General features: G+C 41.0%; 1 protein-coding gene across 3 annotated transcripts in view; it reads left to right on the top strand.

Annotated features, from left to right (window-relative positions):
• Positions 1-20,954, top strand: part of ENOX1 (ecto-NOX disulfide-thiol exchanger 1) — a 371,002-nt gene that overhangs the window by 332,409 nt on the left and 17,639 nt on the right. For 2 of the 3 annotated variants that reach the window (XM_086741750.1, XM_086741760.1), the window contains exons 13-14: positions 9,704-9,811; positions 14,569-14,625. In XM_086741750.1, coding sequence (XP_086597876.1) covers positions 9,704-9,811; positions 14,569-14,625 — 165 coding nt within the window. The remainder of the gene's footprint in view (positions 1-9,703; positions 9,812-14,568; positions 14,626-20,954) is intronic. The other variant, XM_086741768.1, reaches the window with a different exon arrangement.

Here is a 20,954-nt window from a genome sequence, read left to right as displayed (position 1 = left end):
CCCTATAAAAGTGGCACTGGTGTAGTAATGGTAATATTGATCAACACCCATGATTTTATAGGGAACGGTTACAAGATAAGTGCAAGGGACTGGACTCAATGTCCAGATGTTAACTTCCAGACCTGTCTCTTCTTCTCTCACCCTATAGTTGTTATTTGGACACAGGTTAAGAAATATATCTGCTTCCAGGACAGAGAGGAATGTTCCCATAAGTATTCTCTTTGTTCCCTTGTGCTTTTCAGGGCTCTGTACAGTACTGTCGATGTTCAAACTTCCAGAACATACATACTGTTTCTGATTATATTAAAAAAAAAAAAAAGAGAGCAGCTGGCAATTAAGTGCTAGTTATTTACCAGATCTCAGACAAGCCAAATGGGTTCTCCTCTGTGTTTAGCAACCTTTCCTTATTGAAAGTAGTGCTTAATTTCCCACTTCTGCCACCACCACTTCAACAGTATTAGGGAAAATGCAAATAAGGGTCTGCAGATGCTTTAAGCACCATATTCTTCATAGCTGTTCTTGTGGTGAGATGATGTAGGGTAGCATATTTTTGCCTACGACCACTGGTAGAGCTAAACTGAGATTGGCAGCAGGAATAAACACTTTGGAGAGAAATAATTGAGTGCACACATTTTATTTAAAATACAAAAGAAATCAACTAGTATCTTCATTGACATGCTCATGTAGTCTAGTGGTAGTGAAGGACAGATATCATAATTTTTACAGTCCAATGATCTTACATGAATTCTTTAAAAGATCCTAAATACTAGCATTGGCTTTCCGATTACACAGTTTCCAAATGCACTTTCATTACAAGGAACTCTACTTCCACTACTGGGGACTGTGTTTCAATGGGAATAACACTGGACAAATTGATTCTTTTCCCTAATGTCATTCTTCTCCTAATTCGAATGCATCAAGTCTTTTTATTCTCGTTTAAAATGAATAAAATATTTCTTCCTGAACAGGAAATCAAAATTTAAAAAATCTAATTTGATTTTTAAAGTGGTAGTTTGATATAGCATGAGAAAGAGCATTCATTTGCAGTCCCATGAAAAAAGGGATGGGATTATACAGTTCAAGTGCCATTGCCTGGTGAGGAGGTATCCACAATGGACAGGTACAGGTGAAAGATTGGAGAAGAGGAGGTAGCTATGAATGGATGATCATGTCTTCTTTTGACTGTGCATCATACCAGGTGCTGACTGGTTGTCCTGTAGACAGATATGAAGGCAGAGGGAACATAACGCTCATCTGGGATCAGCTCTGTTCCTTTAATTAGGATCAGAGCAAACTGTAAGCCCACTTGCTCACTCACCTGTTGCCAGTAAAGTTAAGGGTTATGTAACATGCCAATCATCTCATTTAGCCAAGGTAGGAGGGAGCTTTGTTGATGAGGTGTAGTGGGCTTCAGCCAGACTTCTCCCCTCTACAAAATACCACCAAAATCAAAGACCTTGTGCAATTTGCTGGGTGGTGTGGTTGACACACCTGAGGGACAGGATGCCATCCAGAGGGACCTGGACAAGCTCGAGAAGTGGGCCCATGCAAACCTCATGAAGTTTAACAAGGCCAAGTGCAAGGTGTTGCACCTGGGTCGGGACAATCCCACGTATCAATACAGGCTGGAGAATGAAGGGATTGAGTGCAGCCTTGTCAAGAAAGACTTGGGGGTACTGTGGATGAAAAGCTGCACATGAGCCATCAATGTGTACTCACAGCCCAGAAAGCCATTCGTATCCTGGGCTGTATCAAAAGAAGCGTGGCCAGCAGGTCAAGGGAGGTAATTCTGCCCCTCTGCTCTGGTGAGACCCCACCTGGAGTACTGTGTCCAGCACAGGAAAAATGTGGGCCTGTCAGAATGGGTCCAGAGGAGGGCCACAAAAATGATCAGAGGGCTGGAGCACCTCTCCTATGAGAAAAGGCTGAGAAAACTGAGGGTGTTTAGCCTGGAGAAGAGAAGGTTCTGGGGAGACCTTATTGGAGCCTTTCAGTGCTTAAAGTGGGCTTATAAGAGAGGTGGCAACCGATGTTTTAGTACGGCATGTAGCAATAGGACATGGGGTAATGTTTTTAAACTAAAGGAGGGTAGATTTAGACTAAATATAAGGAAAACATTTTTCACAATGAGGGTGGTGAGACACTGGAACAGGTTGCCCAGAGAGGTGGTTGATACACCATCCCTGGAAACATTCAAGGTCAGCTTGAAGATGTCCCTGCTCCTTGCAGGAGGATTGGACTAGATGACCTTTAAAGGTCCCTTCCAACCCAAACCGTTCTTTAGTTCTGTGATTCTAAAGTAGGTTCAGCTTTGGAGTCGTCTCAGTTTGCTCAGGGCCTTGTTCAGCTATGTTCTCAGTACCAACAAAGTTGGAGAGTCCATAGCTTCTCTGAGCCCTTGTTCAAGTGGTTGGCCACCCTCACTGTGGAATATTTTCCTTATATGTAATATACAAATGTTCCTTGTTGAATATGTGTCTATCCACTCTCAGCCCTCACCTGAGAAGAGCCTGACTCCATCTTCTCTGTAACTTCCCACTAGGTAGTTTCAGTGTGTCCATCTGTCTGTTTTCTCATTTGACATATTTCTTGAGTTCAGTCCTGCTTGTTCTTGCTCTGAGTGCTGTAAACCTGTAGGATCTCTGCAGACATTCTCATTGCAGGGGGAGAGGAACATGTCAAACACCTCTCTAAGGAAGCAGATGGACAGAATTCTTCAGTAGTGCTACCATATGCAGTCAGGTGTGTGCCCAACTCCCTTTGAGGTGTTAACCTGTGGACCTAACAGGTTCAGCATGGTCTTTGCCTCTGGCCAGAGATCCAGGAAAACTCACTTTCCTGGTAAATGCCCAACAAGCAGAAGCTGGGCTGTGGATCCACGTGCAGCTCTTCACCAGCCCAGGGCAGGGCGGCCAGGGCTTGGACTCTTTTGTCATTGCATACCCCATGATCCATTCAAAGAATGCCATCCCCATTCAAAGAATGCCATAGTTCTTATGATACAGGTGGCCCCTGAGAGGTGGGAGGGATCAGAAATATTGCATTGTTACACTGTATTTCTTTTTACTCCCTTTAAAAAATCCACAATCGTACTCTTTATTTTAATAACGCCTTGTCATACATGAGGGTGGCATGTATGTTGCCCTTACTGCTGCAACATGGCTAACTTCCTTGAGGGCTTATTTCTAAAGCTTCTTTGACTTGTCTTTCGCATTCTCCTGTTTCCTTGGTGATTTGTCTGGCCTCATCAGCGTCTTGCTACTAATGCATATTTGCTCAGCTGGGAAGTCACTTTCTCATTATTCAAGCCTGCCATGTGCTGGCCATTTGTGATATGAAATCTTGTCTGTCTTAGAGAAAAACATTCTTCCAGACAGTCCATGGAAGTACTAGGAGAGAGATTTGTATTTTTATTTTGCAATTGGTTATGTATCTGAGATTTCATTTTGATTCATTATTTCTTTCCCTTCTACCTAAGGAGGATTCTGAAAAGAAATATCTGCCATACTTCCCTCTGTATTTGTGAACAGCTTCTAAGAATTTTGGAACACTTATTTTCCTTGCTGATTTTTTGTGCTTTTCTATTTGGCAAAATCTAAGTTCTTTTTCTTTCTATAAAATACAGTTAGAAAAAATACAGCAAGGTTTTTCTTGGGTGAAAAAAAAAAAGAGAATAAAACCTTAGAAACTGCTAGCATGAGTGAGTGTTTTAATTTTTAGGGGAACTCTGCAATCCTTTCAATGCCTGTGATTTCATACATTTTTAGATCTCCAATTCTAGTATAGTTTAGGGGAAAGGGCTGCACTTTTGCACAAGTGAGGACTGCTTACTGGGTTACTGTTTAATGTGGAAGTCTTGGTTTCATTGGAACTGAAAAAGTTAGCCTTGGTTGGGATATGGCCTGCCTATTTGAGGCACCTAAGTTTTGCCTTCATTTTAGGCACCTAGTGAATCAAATCTTCCCATTTTTCCTGTATAGGGTTATATTTCCTATAGGTAGTAACTGGAGAGTAGTATGCTGCCCTCAAATACTATATGGATAGAAGAATTCAGTTTGCCTGAGTTCACAAGGTGTCTGAGATGGCCATTCAGCTGAGCTGGCTCAGTTAGGCTGTGTAAGACCATCCCTCTTTGACCGATAGTCTCATTTCAGAGGAGTTTGCCACGGATCTTTTATGGACATTCTGCAGGCACTCCAGAAATGGGAGAGGGAGTCCATGCCTCCTTCATGTGGCTGAACAGCCTGGGTTTGCTGAAACTGCCTGCACAACCTGTGATCAAAGTCAGCGCTTCCACCTCAGAGGCGTTCTTTTGTCTGTTCTTCTTCACTTCCCTTTCTTTAAGGTCTCAGTAACCTTTTTGTATTTCTTTTCAAGCAGCTGTAGAGAAAACCATAACCAAAATAGCAGGGGCAGGACCATTCAGCGGTATAACTGCTAAACTTGTGGCAAATGCTGGTTTTCCTTTTTCATTATTCTGTCAGCCTTACAGTATCTTAAGTACAGCCTCAGGCCCTGTGGTCTCTTCTGATCTGCCTCCCTTTTCTTAGCATGCTAAGTTGATGGTTTCATGCTGGAAACCATGCTTTCCTTCTGAGACCCTTCTCTGTCCTGCTAGGCTCAGTGTGTGATCACACTTCTAGATATGTCCATAATTTATATTTAAATATACACACATAACACTGCCTTTTGGGGAGAAATGAAGAACTGTGGGCAGGGAGGAGAGGAGGAAAGAGAAGGGGTTTTTCATGGCTGCACAGTGGTACACAACAGCAAGCTATTGCTTTCCCTTTAGGGCTTCTCATATATTTTGAGGCACTGTGTGTTGTTCAGTTGTTAGCATTCTTGGCCATACTGGCACCGCATTGTACACAGTCTGAGTAATTCAGCTGGCTTCAATAATGCCATCTATATTTAATGTTTCAGAAGCTGCGAAGATTGGTTTAAGATGGTAATTTTCTGTCTGCACTTTTGAGATCTACGCAAGATGGGCAGTACTGAACTGTCTCTGACAGAGATTCAGCATTGGAAGTGAAGTGTGGGGAAAAAAAACCAAAATAAAACACACACACCCTTCCCCCCATATAAAGAAATTAGCTACTCACTTATATAGAAGGAGGATTTGATCCTCAAAAATGAAGGAAGCTTAACACTGGAGAGTGATATTTACCTTTTCTATAGAGAGCAGCTCCCAAGCGGCCACTGCAATTTGTCTTGCATTTTTTTTTGTCTAAAATGCATTGATTGATCTCTGGAGAGACAACCTGTAGGTTATTTCTTTCTCCTTTCCTATCTTCTCTTTGGAAATACCAGTAAGAGGGTATCAGTGGCATCTGCTAGTCTGATCTGGACCTACTACACAGGTTCATCTCTAGGGTTAACCTGGGAGAGATGGTGACAAAAGGTTTTGGTTGAACGTAGATCAGCTGAGCTTTCAGACTGGTGCTGGTGGAGCTCTAGGCTGTGCAGGATTCTCAGAGCTGTGATGAGCACCGTGAGATGCTTTTCTGCTTCCTGGCACTGGAAGTTTGGTTCAGGGAAAAGACCCTTGCATAACTTGCAGGGGACCCTCAGAGAACCAAAGAATTGCACACTGAGGACGACTGGAAGACAACAGCAGAATGAGCGAGGTATTTCCTGGCTGTGTAACCAAGAAGTTATTCCTTTGCCTGAGGAAACTGGGGAACTGCTGTCTGAATGCCATGGCTGTGCCACAAATTTGGGGACATCAGGGCTTAAAGGAAATGGCCAGAGAGGTGAGACAAGATTGAAGGAAGGGGCACTTTGATAGCTGTGCTGGAAGCAGCTGTGAGCCAGCAGGATACAGCAGGTGGGAGGCAGGGTAGCAAATGCTCTGTTGGGGAGTGGGCAGGAGGGGAAGCTCTGGCAGAAGTGCTGGATGAGATGTCAAAATAGGTGGAACAGTATCAGACAGGACAAACATTAAAACCAAGAAGAACACTTTTTAAATTTTAATTGATTGTGGTGTATAGTTGCAAGCAATCTGAAGGGCAGAATAAATACCTATAGGATCAATTTTTAATAAGCACATTTATGTGAAAAACAAAATTATTTTGAATAATTAAATACCATCATCTTGGCATCATTCATTACAATTTTTGTGGAGAGACTGTCTGTTAATAAGCAGGCATGACAGCAGGTCCTGTTATGAAACTTGTCTCGTTCCTGCCAGTGTAAGATCCTCTTCCCATTTGCTTCTAATTTTGCCAAACATCACATGTTTGTGCTGAAAATTTTCAGGCTGTTCGTCTGTCTTAGGCTGATTTTTTTTTTTTTTTCAGTCAAAGCTATTTCTTAATTTTCCAAAATAAGACTAGAGGGAAAAAATATGCTGTTTGGCAGGTATAACTCCATGTTACGACTTCCTGGTGGCGGCATCAACCATTTAAGAAAAAGAAATCTCAGAACCTGACCCATGTGAAATTAGCAGGTTCTGCAGCTGTTGGAGAGAAATATGAGGGAAGGAAAATGAAAGTTACACCCCCAGGGGATGGCTACAGGGTTTAAACAATTCTGACATCTTTGTGGGTTGAATGGGAAGATCCCAGTTCTGTGAATGAAAAACCTTATGTGTGAGTGGGAATATGGTACTTTAGTTATAGATATTCTGTTTTCCACTGCTGTGAAAATAAGACCCATTTGCTGTCTTTGAAAATACGAGCCCATGCACACACAGTAAGCCTGCAGTAGTTGGCAGTTTAACCATTAAGACTGCTGAAAGGTTTTATCTCATATCAAGTGCTTTGCAGCTCATGCTGCAACCAGAATGCATACTCTCTTACCCCGGGGAAAATGAGCGTGTTGGATGTTTTCCTGGGATTCCTGTTCCTGGCTGGTCCAGAGCCAAGTACAAAGATGCAGAGCAGGGAGCATCACTCTCTCTCTCTCATGCTCTCAGAGAGCGTAGACCACTTCCATGCCACTTCCTCCCATGCTTGGACAGTTTTGGAAAAATTGCCTCAAACACAAAACAGAAAAAGTCAAGATCAAAAGAAGAGGGATATAATTAGACTGACTCACAGTGGGAGATAGCAGTGGGAGATGTGAAAATAAAACTGTTTCGTGAGCTGATCTGTGGTATATAGAACTTGGCCAGGGAAGAACCATGGGGAGAAGTGGGTAGGACAGGGAAGGAGATTTCAGTCCTGGAGGAAGTGTAACGGGTTCAACCCATAAGTGAAACTTGATTTCCCATTTGTAACAATCATTCAGTAGTGAAAAGGCTTTCTGGAGCAGAGATGGATTGAAAACTCATTTAGGACCTTCCAAGTGTGAGTTTATGTTGTTTGGAAGGATGGGCTGTAGGGTTTCTCCCGGAAGCTGGAGTAAAATCTCTGAACCAGAATGAAGGTTCAGTCTGGATAGGGTTGATGTTCTCCTTGGATATGCATGGCTATTCACTTCCTTAAGAGGCTGTGGAGCAAACAAGATCTGTTGTGAGGTCCTCCTCAAACTCCCCAGTACTTGTAGCACTGCACTGAGACAATAGTAATAATCAAATCCCATGCTTCAAGGTTTCAGCTGATTACCTGGAGACACAAAGAAGGACTTCCTTCCCACAGTATGCATTCCTGCCTTTGTGTGAGGATCATTTAATTCATTTTGGCTTCTACCATTGAATCATCAGAGGGTGGCCACACTGGTGAGATCTAACTGCTCAAAGAAGACTCTGCAATGGAGGGCAAAGATTCCTTTCTTTTAACAACCTTTGCCATGTTCAGTGTGTAAGATCAAACAGGTTGCACCTGGGAAGGAGAGGATGTGTCACCAGCCCCTATTAGGTGACACATCTGCTTACCAAACCTCAAGTGTCTCAACTAGTGACCCTTGAAAGGACTTATACTCTCTTTCTTGTGTCTTGTATGCTCTGCTTCTCTTCTAAGGATTGGAGCTCCTTCTTTTTAAATTGCAGACATCAGCTAGAGCTATTCTGGGTGAAGCTTAATGGTCTGTAATAACAGGAGGTTACATGAGGTGACCAAATGGTTCCTTCTGGGCTAAAAGGTTATGAAATGTCTGGCTAAGGATCTGCATGGGTATCAGTGTGTGACATATGACAGTATACACAAATTTATATCTTCTCAAAATGTAGGAAGTAGTACCCAACAGGCAAGATGAACACAGGCCTGAGGTGGCAATCCATCCCCGGTCAGGAAATGCCAGAAGTAGAGCTTCCCACACAAAAGCTGGCTGGGCAAGAGCCTCAGTGGAACAGACCTTGTTATTTCATGTAAAATCTTGAGATTTTAAATGCTCTTGTGCTATGGTAGAGTGAATACACATGCCTGAATGTCTCTTGAAGGCTCCCAGGGAGCAGTCCAGGTGGTGAGATCCATCAAAAAGCTAACTCAACTGGACTGTAGAGTGTGTGAGATATAATCAGACATATACCCACATGTATTTTTACTTCAGTGACTGAATTAATCCATCATACTGATGTTCACTTACAACAGAAATACACTACCAATAACTCTGTCAGTCCCTGAAATGTCATATGTTTCCAAGCAGCTCTGAAAACAATATTGGCGCCAGGTCTTTTGATGCCTGGGATTTCCAGTGCAGTGGAACAAGACCAGAAATTATTTCTAGGCTTGCTCTCCGTAACTTACCAAGAGCTGAAGACCTGCAACACCAGTCTGAGTCAGAGTTACCAGTCCTAAGCACAAGTATAGACTAAACCTTAGATGCTTAGATACATGGTTAGATCAGCAACACAAGTTAGTAAAGCAATTCCTCATTCAAATGGTCCTTAAAAAGGAGTGTGCTTACAAGCAATATGTTGCCCCAGCAAATCAGGGTTTCCTTTCTTGATCAGTAAGGGAAAGTGCCATAAACTCCTTTCTCATCTTGTGTTTGTCTCTTCTTGCGCTTCAGCAGTGTCTAACATTCATCACATCAATAAAAAAAAAATAAAATCATTTCAGAATTAATTAAATCTACTGACCTGTGCTTGACAGTCACAATAAATCTAGGCAGAACCTAAAGCTAGCCAAGATGAGGGAACGTGGGCTTTTAAAGATGTCCATATATCCCAGAATTTTCTTTATAAAAATAGAGTTTGGCCATAGCTCTTTGTTTTGACAGTTCAGATCAGCAGTCTTCCTGGCTGATACATTGATTGTAGGGCGTCAGTCTTCCTAATCTAATAAAATATCACAGCACAAGGGAAAAAAATAGGAAGGCTTTTGTCTTCTTGGCAACTCAGCGTGAAAGCTTTCCAGAATATTGCTTTGCATAGAATGAAAATGGCTGTGGGCCAGTGACTAATTATATTAAAGGGCTGTGCTTTTAAATTATTTATGTACCAGAGTGTTTACCCTAGTATTATTAAAACCACTGCATATACTTCTACAAATAAGATTTTGGTTCAGATGAATGTGACAGTCGCTCTGTGGGTGATATACTGTACCAGGAGTTTCTACTTTAATGTAACACATAGCTTAACACGCATTAAGAGATGCATTACTTGAGGAGCGCTGCTGCAGAAGGAGATGCAGATGAAAATTATTTACCTCTGGTCCGTTTAGACACAGCAGATTACACAACAATACTAAATGGAGGAGCAGACTGCAAAACATTGTTTGAAATGAGGATTTATCAAACCGAGGATTTATCAAACCAACGATTTAAAACTCCTTTGGATCCAGATGGTGCTAACCAGAAACTTCTTTTGTTTGTGCAGCAATTGCTGAGCATACAGGAAGAATTAAATAACAAAAAATCTGAACTGGAGCAAGCCAAGGAAGAGCAAACACATACACAAGCGATGCTTAAAGTCCTGCAGGAACAGGTGAGTGCTTCTGGTGGGAGAAAAACGCTAGCTTAAGCATACTAAGGGGATGGAGGACTCATGGCTTCACCTCCAAAATCCGTAGGAGTTTGACCATTGAATGTGCTGTGAACAAGACGTAACCTTCTGTGGCCTGTGTGTCTGCTCTGATTAGCATTTGTGAACGCAGCTGAGGCTTACGCAGAGTTTGAGAAAACAGAGTGAAAAGGGACCCTTATTTTATACTATCCAATATTGAATTTCATGTCTTGAGTAACATTTCCTCTTACATTATTCTACATAGATATCAGTGAAGTGTGTTTTCACTCTGAATTAAAAAAAAACCAAAATGTTAGGAGAATTAAATATACCTGAAAACCAAACATATCTGAAACAAAACAGCTCTTTCTTTTAAGACTACTATTGAAAAAGAATATGAAGAATCTGTATACTTGTGCAGATACGAGTATACAGAAAACCTTATCATAATGACATTTTAAAAAGTAGTTACCAATGCACTTATTTAAGCAGTGAGAAGCAATCCTCTGTGAATCTGATTATCATACCTTCTTTGTTACTAAGGTGGTCTATGACACCATGAATTTTATTTGACAGTATTCTTTCAGAAGCATGGTAAGATGGATAGTTACACAGCAAAAAAAAAGAAAATCTGGTGCTAAATCTGTAAATCTGGAGATGAAAGAGGGCATTGTGTGCAAGCACAATGTGCACAAATACATGTTATCTGTATAAACCACATGGCTTGGACACACTGAAATCACAAATCCCCACCTATGCTGCACAGGTACAGCCTCTGCTTTGAGATCTTATTTTGATCATTTCTGTATAATCTTTGAGCTAAAATATTTAGTGTCTTGGTTAAGTATTTGCAGCTTAAAGACTGTGAGATCTCAATTGCTTAGATGGCAGAGATTCAAAATGCTGATGATTATTATGTTCAATATTTTTCAGCATGTATGTCTGAATTTCTGCAGATAGAATTATACATTTAATGTCCATATTTGGAACAGTAATTTTATGCTTATTTCAGATTTTTTAAATGCTTGTTATGAAAGCTGTGACATTGTTCCACATCTGACATTTGTCTTTGAACATATCTAGTGAGAAATATATTCCAGAAACTAATAATTTCAATTCTGGAAAAAAAATAAACCTTTTATGTTCAGATACATGTTCTTAGCACTTGTGGTTACAAAGATAACCTTCTAAATGAGAACTGATGCAAGACTGTATTACACAAAACATCATGAGGAAGAATGGATTTGGTAACGACAGAATCTCTGTAAATGCAGAATCCACCAGATCTCTGATGTTAATTGCATCTTATTTCCATTTTTACATGGCATTCAAGGTATAGTGTTATAAAATACTTTTAAAAAAAAGATATAATGAAATTGCATGACGTTACTTTATATCTTGGTAGAAATTGAATGCTGCAAAAACGTATACGAAGATCTTACAATGCTGGGCCCTGGTAGGGACCACCAGGGCAGACTTTTGAAGCTCTGCAGACTCCTACTAATTGCGAATCAAATGTGCACTCATGCTAGGCAGACAGACAAAACAGTAGCTGGAAGACAGGCAGGATGGATCTGCATTTCTCTTGAGAATTAGCTCTGAAACATGCCAAAGGCCAAGACTGTAAGTAGCCAGAATTCCTAAGGAGTGCTATGCAGCCAGTGTGCTTCTCCAACAACCCTAAACCAGTTCCAAAACTTTCCAGAACTGCAGAAGTCCTAGCAGTAATGACCCCCACTTGCCAAGGCTCACAGCTTTCCTTTACAAGCACCACAGCTCATCTGTGTGTTTTATCCACAATAAGTATTGAAAATCATCCGGCAAAGTCAAGTAAATATTAACATGTCTTTAAAAAATAAATAGCACTGGGCTCCCGCCTCAATTGTATAGCTCGTTTTTGTGATATGTTTGCTAAAATCTGCCTTTTCATCTCAAGCTGGCAGAGGGATCCCTCCCTGCCTCAGCACAGCCATGTTTGCACAGACAGGTGCAGCTGTATCGGAGCACGTTTGCTGGCTTAGCACATCTCACACTGATCCAGTTGCACCAACCCAGCCACATCCAGGCTGGGATGTTGTGCTGGGAGAGGTCCTGTTTGCTCCTGCACCATATTGCATTACTGTAGCCAAAAGTCTTCTGGATCTGATCTGGCCCATGGCCGCCAGCTTTGGTTGCTAGAGGGATTCATGCCCTCTTGTTTGAGTCAGACCTACACAAACCACAGCATCAGATGCATCAGAGACTTCTAACTCCTCAGCCTTTCTCCTTTCCTTTCAGGTAGGCCCTTGGTAGTTACTGGCAGTAGTTCAGTGTGTTGCTTCTGCATGCTCCCTACTGGTAACATCACACTGGCCACTGCCCTGCAATGGAGCCTGCCTCGGGGGCAAGGCAAGTCCTATTTTTCCAATATTGTATGTTTTTCTGAGGTTCCTATTCCAACATTTCACTATTTAGGATATAAGAAAAGAATATAATTTAAATTTTAATTTAGAAAAAGGCAATGTTGGAAAAAAGAAAAGGGGACTTTACCCCTTTAGCCTGTGGGAATGGAGCTACACATTTTCTACCCCTAAGTTTTCCACCATTGTCTCCATCAGTTCACTTCCACCTCCTACTGCAGTGGTCCTAGTGTAGATGTGGATGCTAGCACCTTCTTGCCTGAGCTCTGGCATCCTTTTCAGAGCATGGCAGGCAATAAAAGAAATTGAAAAGCTCAAGCATCCTATGTACATTAGATTAACCCATGGAGCGGTGACAGGGTGATGATGGTGAGAAACTATGGTGGGATGAAAGCCTGTCAGACCAACATAGGCTAGAGGCTAAGTCCAGTCTCCCATCAAACGCACATGTGGCTGACAGGAAAGTGGTATGTCACCAGCAGAATGCATGCAGAGCGTTGCCCAAGGAGCCGGCGGTCACCAAGGCGTGACAGCACTTTATCAACCTGGAAAAGGAAAGGTGAGAGGTAAGTAATGAACAGCACTCCTCGAGTGCTCAGGCTCATGTGCTTAGTGTACAGAGCAGTTTTACATACCTTAGCACGCTTTCCTGACCTCATATTCAGATCAGTAATTCAGCTGAACTCAACAGGACTGCTCATGTGAGGTGAATTCCTATAATGATGAACTGGCAGAGTCACAAAACAGCTCTTTTGGTCACACCGCAATGCAGAAATACCTAACTTTAGTCCTTGGCTGGAAGTAGCCATCTCGGCTTGTTCCTACCAGCCATCCTCACAGTGAAGTGGTTTCACAGGATGGTTATTTTTTCAGTAAAGGGAAAACATGTAGCCTTCGTTGGAAATGCATCACCCACTGTCAGTATATATTGCAGACTTTTCAAGGGTATTGAAAGATGAGCATCGGTGAATTGAACTAGGACACCTGATGAGTTAGCAGTCCCCAGCTATCCTTTGTACTGCCTTATCAGGGATTGCTGCCCCTTCCCTCCTCATCAGGAGCGGTTCAGTGACTTGAACAGCAGTTACTGAACTGGTGCACTTTACGGCCCTGCATAATAATGTACACAGAGACCATGGCTCGCTTAGCTTAGTTGTCAGATTGGAAACTGTGAGAAGTCAGGAACTGAATCACACACCGTTTAGCTGTTGCTGCCACATGACAAAAAGATGATGGAGGTAACCTAGCCACCCCAGTCTGCCCACACTTCTGAGTCAGACACCTAATCAAAACATAATAGTGTTCCATTTCACCTGGATTTTAGGACTGTTGTCATTCAAGATCGCAGCTGTATCATCAACAGTTACATCAACCCCAGCTTCTTTGGCAAAAAACAAGGAATGCAGAGGAAAGTTCTGTTTATTTTTACCCATCTCCTCTGGCCCCAGATATCTGCTCTGAATTAAGTTAGAATAAAAGCATGACTCTTTAGAGATTTATCTAAAGAGTAAATGGTTCTGAGTGCTTCATTTAAGTGTACCTCCACGGCTTGTAGGCTCAGGAGAGCTGCGGTGTCTCCTCCGTTCTGTGTTTGCCCAATCACAGGATGAACGACTACATATTTCACTGTGGCTCAAGACATGAGCTAGTACCTTCCTTAAATCTCTTGGAAATTATTTTTACAATCCCCAATGTAATCCTGGATTTTCCCCAAAAAGCTAATTCAGCAGGATAAAAAAGTTTTGGTTCAGATGATGTATTTGGAATTGGCAGTCTCCTCAGTTCTTCCTGCTGCTGGTTAAATAAAAGAGCTGTTCTTCTCTTCACCTCTTTTTCCATCATACCCAGGAGCCATATCACTTGTTTAGATACTTCCTCAGGAAGGAAACGTACAGTAGCACTTTGGCATCTCAAACAGCTCAAAATATATTGTTGAAAAGTAATCATTAGCAAAACACTATTTAGCTAGTGGCAACTTGCAAATACTGTGAAGTTTAAATTAATAGCAACAAGAATGGGAAATGAAATCGTTTATTATTCTTGAGAGCCAATTCTGTACACTTTTTATGCCTTGAAACTACTTTCTAATCTTATTATTTAAAAAATAATGACCCAGTCTTATTATTTTCCTTTTTTTTTGCCAGCCTATCAAGCCTTAAGTATGTTGGTTTCAAAATGGTTTGAGCAAAAACTCATTAGAATTATATGCTCCATCTGTTTTTCTCATTGGAAGCTTTATAAAATGCTCCTTCAAATAAATCAAAGATAACTGTGTGAAATACTCAAGTAATGTGCTTGTTTTGTTCTGTTTTGTTTTTTTTTTTTGTTTGCTCTTTGCAGTTAAAAAGCGCCAAGGAATTAGCAGAAATCAATGGGCATGATGAATCTCAGGCAAATGTAGGTACAGCTATCTATGGATAGATTTAGATATACACGTATATGCATGCATGTGGTCTCAAATTTACTATTTATGTCTTAAAGCTTATAGAAAGGCTGAATGATTTGCACATCAGGTTTGAAGTGCCTGGGTTTGTTTTTTTTTCCTGAAGCCACAGGTTCAAATCCCAGCAAACTTCATTTCGAGGTAGATAAACTAGGTTCCATGCAATTTACTTTGTAGGATTTATTTGGATGAGACTTTAACAACCAGTGTCCTACTTGCTCTATGTGGATGTTAAAGATACTGTGGAAACGACTGCAAGAGAAATGCTTTGCCTTGGTGTCCTGTTCAGGATTACCCAAGCTACAAAGTTATACCGTTTGTCTCAGTGGTTGCCACCTTGCAGCTGAGCAAGTCTGGCCATATTTTGGTTCTGAGCGAAGTGATTCATATACACATGTATAATTTGAAAACAGTTATTTTGCACAAGAGGACTAAATTAATTCATTGAGTCATTATTTTGTCCAAAATCATTAAAGGACTTGTTAAGGTCATGTTTTTTAAAACCTGCTGCCAAAAAAAAAAAAGCTTCTGTTAATCCCTTAATGATTGCAGTCAAAACAGCAATTTGGATAAGGGGAGAGAGAAAAAAATGAAAATTTTCCTGCTGTGTTTGTCATCCAAACTGCGCAGCTTTGCATTTTGTCATAAGCATATGAAAATTAAAACTGATTATATATGATATCTTCCTCCTAGGCAAGAGAACTAGCAACAATCTGAATGCTAATATATTTTAACATCTATTTTAGTCAATGTGTTGTCTAATGGCACAACCAGGAAAGCAGTTTTATTTTAAACCTGAACAGAAGGCTCATATTTTGTGAACTGCTTTGTGATAAGGAAATGTTGTCCTCTCTTTTTTAATCCTTCCCTGAATCTCAGTCATTGTGGTCTGTTTCCGCAGTGAAGTCAATAGAGCCTCATAGCTCTCAGTGTTTGGACAGGAGACATTCGATATTGTCTGATAGCTCCAACAAATCTTCAATTGCAGTCTGTCTGCACAGCGTTTCATTGCCCCTTTGAAAGATTCTGTTTGCAAACCAAAATAAAGACATTAATCCACTCATGATCTTGAAATGCTGACATTTGCTACCTAAAAACTTGTCTTTGTACAACAGCTAGTTGCAGGTTTCCTAAAGGAATTTAGAAATGTAAGACTCTGAAATTTTCTAAAGGAACTTACTTCGCCTCCAAAAATATATGTGAAATAATTTTTTGCAAGGTTGAAATTTTTTTAAAAGAAAATTATCTAAATACTTCAACTTTTATAATTATGGCTTATGTGTAACTGGATAAAACTGAAGAGCCACTGAACCTACAGAAACAGTGGAAGTTTTATTTTTATATAATGTAAAGGCTGAAATACCATTAAAATGAAACATTTCAATTGTGTAAAGAGAGTGTTTCAGTACATCACTGCCACATATCTAAATAAAAATATTTCATAATCTTTGGTTAATGGTAAAATTTTCAAAATGTAATGCTTTGTTCCAGTTTGTAATTGCAGGAATTGTTTAAATACCTGAATTTTCCATAGGATAGAAACTCTATTTTCTGCCCCTCTTTGCCTTGAGCTCTTCCCATGATGATCTCATAGCAATATTAGACTCATAAGAAAAGAAGTCAATACCTAAATTAATAGTGAAGAGGGAACCCGGACAGCTACAATTATCGAGTCACAGTTGCAACCACGAATTCAACAATTATGCCGCCATGAAACCAGAGAAGGCATAGCTGCACAAATGGAAATAGAGAAATAGAGGGAAAGAATGTATGTTAAAGCATTCACTACAGTAATGAACTTTGTGAAATGGAAGTTTCGGTACCTTTTAAACAATTCTCATTGATATCAAATATGTAGTGCTCAGGTGTTGTGCCTTGCAGGTTGTCTGTCCACATCTATTCTCAGCAGAGTTCATGGTTCTTGCCTTTGGCCAGTGTGAAAATCTGGGATGATCAAAGAAAAAGAGGTTTGGTGGCTCGTACGTGGTTGCTAGTGAACTGTGATGCATGTAATGAGATTAGGACATATTTGTTACAGTTGACAGGTTAAATTCAGCAAATGAAATACCTTTACATGCAGAGCAGTAGTGGGAGGTGTTGGTAAGGAAAAATGGCAACATATGTCTGTACACTGAACACACAATTTAATCTTCACACTATGGCATATTTAGACTACTTACTCTGCAGAAAATCACACTCCTAGAACGGACAATAGAAACTTCAGACACACTACATAAACATCAAGAAAGCCCATACTGTAATCTTAAAAAGATTATTTTCTGCAGTCCTTAGGCTTTCTGTTGATGGCACTGGACTAAATCATATTTTGCAATAGAAAATATTGTTTCTTAAAATAAAATCTGGAAATATTTTTCTTATTAAAAGCAGATACAGATGAAAATATATACTTAGACCTGTCCTGGTGTGTCTTCCTCATTTGCATTATGTAGGACCATTCTGAAAATGAATCAAGGAAAAATAAAAACATCTCTCCTGAAATGTGCCCAATCTGTAAATGGACTAGCCTTCTCTCTTTTTTTTTTTTTTTGTAGCAGAATTGAGCAGTTAACTAAGAGGCTGGACCAATTGCAATGTTACCCTCCCTGCCATGGCAGTTCACACAAAAATTTGGGGGGAAGAACCCAGAAATTTTAGTCTATTGCCAGCACATCTGTTATTTCCAGAAAGCAAAACCATCTTACAAGGCTCTGTAAACAGTCATAAGGACTGTTTCACGAGTGACTTGTCAGGTACATGCAGTAGTATTTGGTATGACTGTTGACATCTATGCAGGAAAGGCCAAATGTCAGGCTCAAGCAGTACATAGAGCCCAGGATCCTGGCCTGGTGTTAACAGAGATTTCAACACCCAGGACTGGCAGAGGTGCTGTCACTGAGCATTCATTTCCTTCAGCCTTGCAGTTAGGAAAAGATTGCTTCTTGCTCCTAATCTGCTCCCGTTTTAATTTCCTCTTCATTGCTGCTTATAGTGATATTTAATTCACATCTCTGTCTTAACTAAAGAGAAAATAATGGCCAATGGACAGTTATAGTTTCAGATATAATCCTCTTCCAGGATGTTCCCAGACTGTTGGGACCTGATTAGTCCCAATGTGAAAAAAAAAAAAAATTGCCTGGGAGATGTGCTCAAGTAGAGAACATTTTGCAAACTGAAAATGCTAATCACAAGTTTTGTGTCTGATTCTATAAAGGCAATTTATTCTTCCACTGTTTCTGTAAGTTCAGTGGCTTTCTGTGGAGCCTCTTGTATATAGGTTAGCTCTGTGTTTTGATCAAAGATCTCCTTTTGCTCACTGCTGAATTCAGTTTACATGGGGCACTGCATGCGAATACTGTCATATAGCCTTAGTGAATATATCCCTGTTTTGGGGATGGGAAAGTTAACATCCATGATATCCCTCTATTATTAATGGAGAAAGTGAGATTTTTTTTTTTCCACAAGCCTCATTTTAGAAGTACTCAATGATCTTCCAGGAGTTTGGCGCTCTCCCTTGACAGCTATCTGCCATCCTTAGGTGAAGGATAGCTCCTGTCAATAACTCCTACCCTTCGTAAATGTGCCATAAAATTGTAGTCAAGATTATCAGTCCTCCAAGTTCAGAGCAAAGCAAGAAGTGGGTTATGGTCACAGAAGCAGTTTGAATGCCCGGATTGCAATTGCATGGTAAAGCCCTGACTCTGTTGAAGCCAATAATTAAATTCCCATCAGGTTAAAAATCCATGATTTCACTAAAAGACTTCTAGGGTTACTTCATTATCACCAAGGCATAACAAAATGAATATATTTCGGAGAGTGAAACTGAGTTTACCAGCAGGTTTGGTTTTGGTTTTTTTTACCAGCTTTTTGTTCTATTCGAGTTTCATTGTTTGAACAAAGTAATGACTTTGACCTTATTCATCTGTCTGCCTCCAGTAAGCATCTCCAGCAGCTTGGACGCAGTATTCTGCGGGTTTTTCTCCGGACATGAAATCAATAATATTAAGTGGGGATGCATTTTTCCATTTGAATGGTTGAAGCTGTTATCAGAGCATTTCTCAAGTTCAACCAACCATCTTACATTTGATGTTGATTCTTCCTTTAATTTTTCCCCTCTGTATCTGCTTTTCAGGCAGTTACCAGATGATAAGAGGGCTGGAGCACCTTTCCTATAAGGACAGGCTGAGACAGTTGGAGCTGTTCAGCCTGGAGAAGAGGCAGCTCTGGGGAGACCTTATAGCGGTCTTCTAATACCTCAAGGGGGCCTACAAGAAAGATGGGGAGAGACTGTTCAGTAGGGCCTGTTGTGACAGGACTAGGAGTAATGGTTTTAAAATAAAGGGAGGGAGATTTAGGTTAGATATTAGGAAAAAAATTTTTACAATGAGGGTTGTAGAACACTGGAACAGGTTTCCCAGAGAGGTGGTGGATGCCCCATTCCTGGAAATGTTCGAGGACAGGTTGGATGAGGCTCTGAGCAACCTGATCTAGTTGGGGATGTCCCTGATTCTTGCAGGGGGGTTGGACTAGATGACCTTTGAAGGTCCCTTCCAACCCTAACCATTCTATGATTCTATGATCCCTGACTCTGAGGAGTAGTATACCCAGTGTGAAGTATTTCAACCATTTTACTAAATAGCTTACTTTATGCTACACTGAAAGTGATGTTTTTCCTAACTAGACCCTAGTCTTCTCTTTTCACATACTATGATTAATCACTGATGATCTTTATCAAAGACAAGTAAAGACAGCTCTTAAATGAGGCTCATTTTTGCTACAAGCTGGGGAAAGATTTAAAAAGCTAACCCCCTTCAATTTTTGGAGAAGTCTGTAATTCCATCAGATGCATCAGAGTTCAGTTCTTGTATTTCACTATGCAAACCTTTAGCAGACGCACCCAAGGGTAGCTGCAGAACATCCCATATCAGTGTATGTGTTATTACAGGCCTGACGTAGGATGGGGCACCCCTGTGCTTTGTGACTGCATCACATCAAGCCAAGTGAGATGAAAAGGGCCCTTGAACCCAGGGAGAGGAGAGGGAGCTAGAAGAGTGCAAGGACTGCTCAAATCGTCTCAGGGTTCAGGACTATGGGACAAAAGTTGATTGCCTTTATCGATGAAGATCCCAAGTGATTGGTGATGCTTTTACTTCACTTCCTTGTGACTGCAACAGCCATTTCCTGGCTAGCTCACTCCTCAGAAGGCTTGCTCTTTGCAGAACAACACAAGTTTGTGAAAAGAAATGTGCTGTACATGGCAAATACAAAAGCAATTTGGGTCTAAAGTTACAGGCCAGAAAACTCTAGTGCAGGGCTTGCACCCGTCAGGAAACGTGTGTTTCATTTCTGTCTGAGCATCCTGCATTCCTGGGGTTTGTAAGCTGTGAACCTCAGCCTCAGCAAACTTATGTGTGTCAAGGAGTAGCTGCCTCAGCGTGGCTGGGGTCCTCTGGCCTTGCAGCAGGCATTTCTGGAGCACACGGGAGCAGGTGGGTGCTATCAAAAGTGAGATGATGAGAGCTGGGTGCGTTTGAGGGTAGAGAGAGGGTTGTTGGCAGCCTTCTGTACCCGAGAGCTCAAGAGTTACATCCCTCACAGGAGATGCCAAAAGTTGAACTTTGCTTCTCTCCTCCGCCTGAGAAGGTTCAAAGCTGCATTTCCTGAGAAGAGCAGGAGTTATATGCACTCTCCACCTTCTCTGTTGTAACTGCTCCCCTTTGCAAGATTATGTTCGGTTGACTAATTCATTTAACAAATGCAGTCAATTGTCTAAGGAGAACAAGCAAGAATAATGGTGCAGTGCAAGGACGAGGATAGTCCCTTGAGGAGAGAGAGACGTTGGTTTTGTTTCTCATCATCGGTGTGTTATGTTGTTAAAAGAAGGTGCAAGAACCCTGCCTCCTGACTGGAGTGAGGTGTAAAGCCCCCAGGGATTAGAGATATTTACTTACTGTCCATATTCAGGTTCTTCTGTCCTGGTGTGGTAAGGACCAGGGGGTGAGGAGTGGCTGTGGCTCTTTCTACTCCCTGCCTTTTCCATTCCAGGCATTTCTTTGTAGCCCTTCCATCACTCATTTATTGTCATTTCCTTCAATTTAAGACATGTGGAGTATGATAAATTCAAGCAGCTATGATCACTCACAGATCAGCAGCTTTCCTACTTACCACAGCAGGCATGAGGAATGACCACCTCATGAATTCAATACCATGAGGCCTGAGAAATAACAGTTTAGCTGGCTGTTTAGGACCATGTTATCAAAAAGCCTGCTCAGCCTTCAGAAGTTCT

This window comes from Chlamydotis macqueenii, chromosome 1, assembly GCF_036417535.1.
Source record: "Chlamydotis macqueenii isolate bChlMac1 chromosome 1, bChlMac1.mat, whole genome shotgun sequence".
NCBI lineage: Eukaryota > Metazoa > Chordata > Aves > Otidiformes > Otididae > Chlamydotis > Chlamydotis macqueenii.
This window is presented reverse-complemented; position numbering and strand designations above follow the sequence as displayed.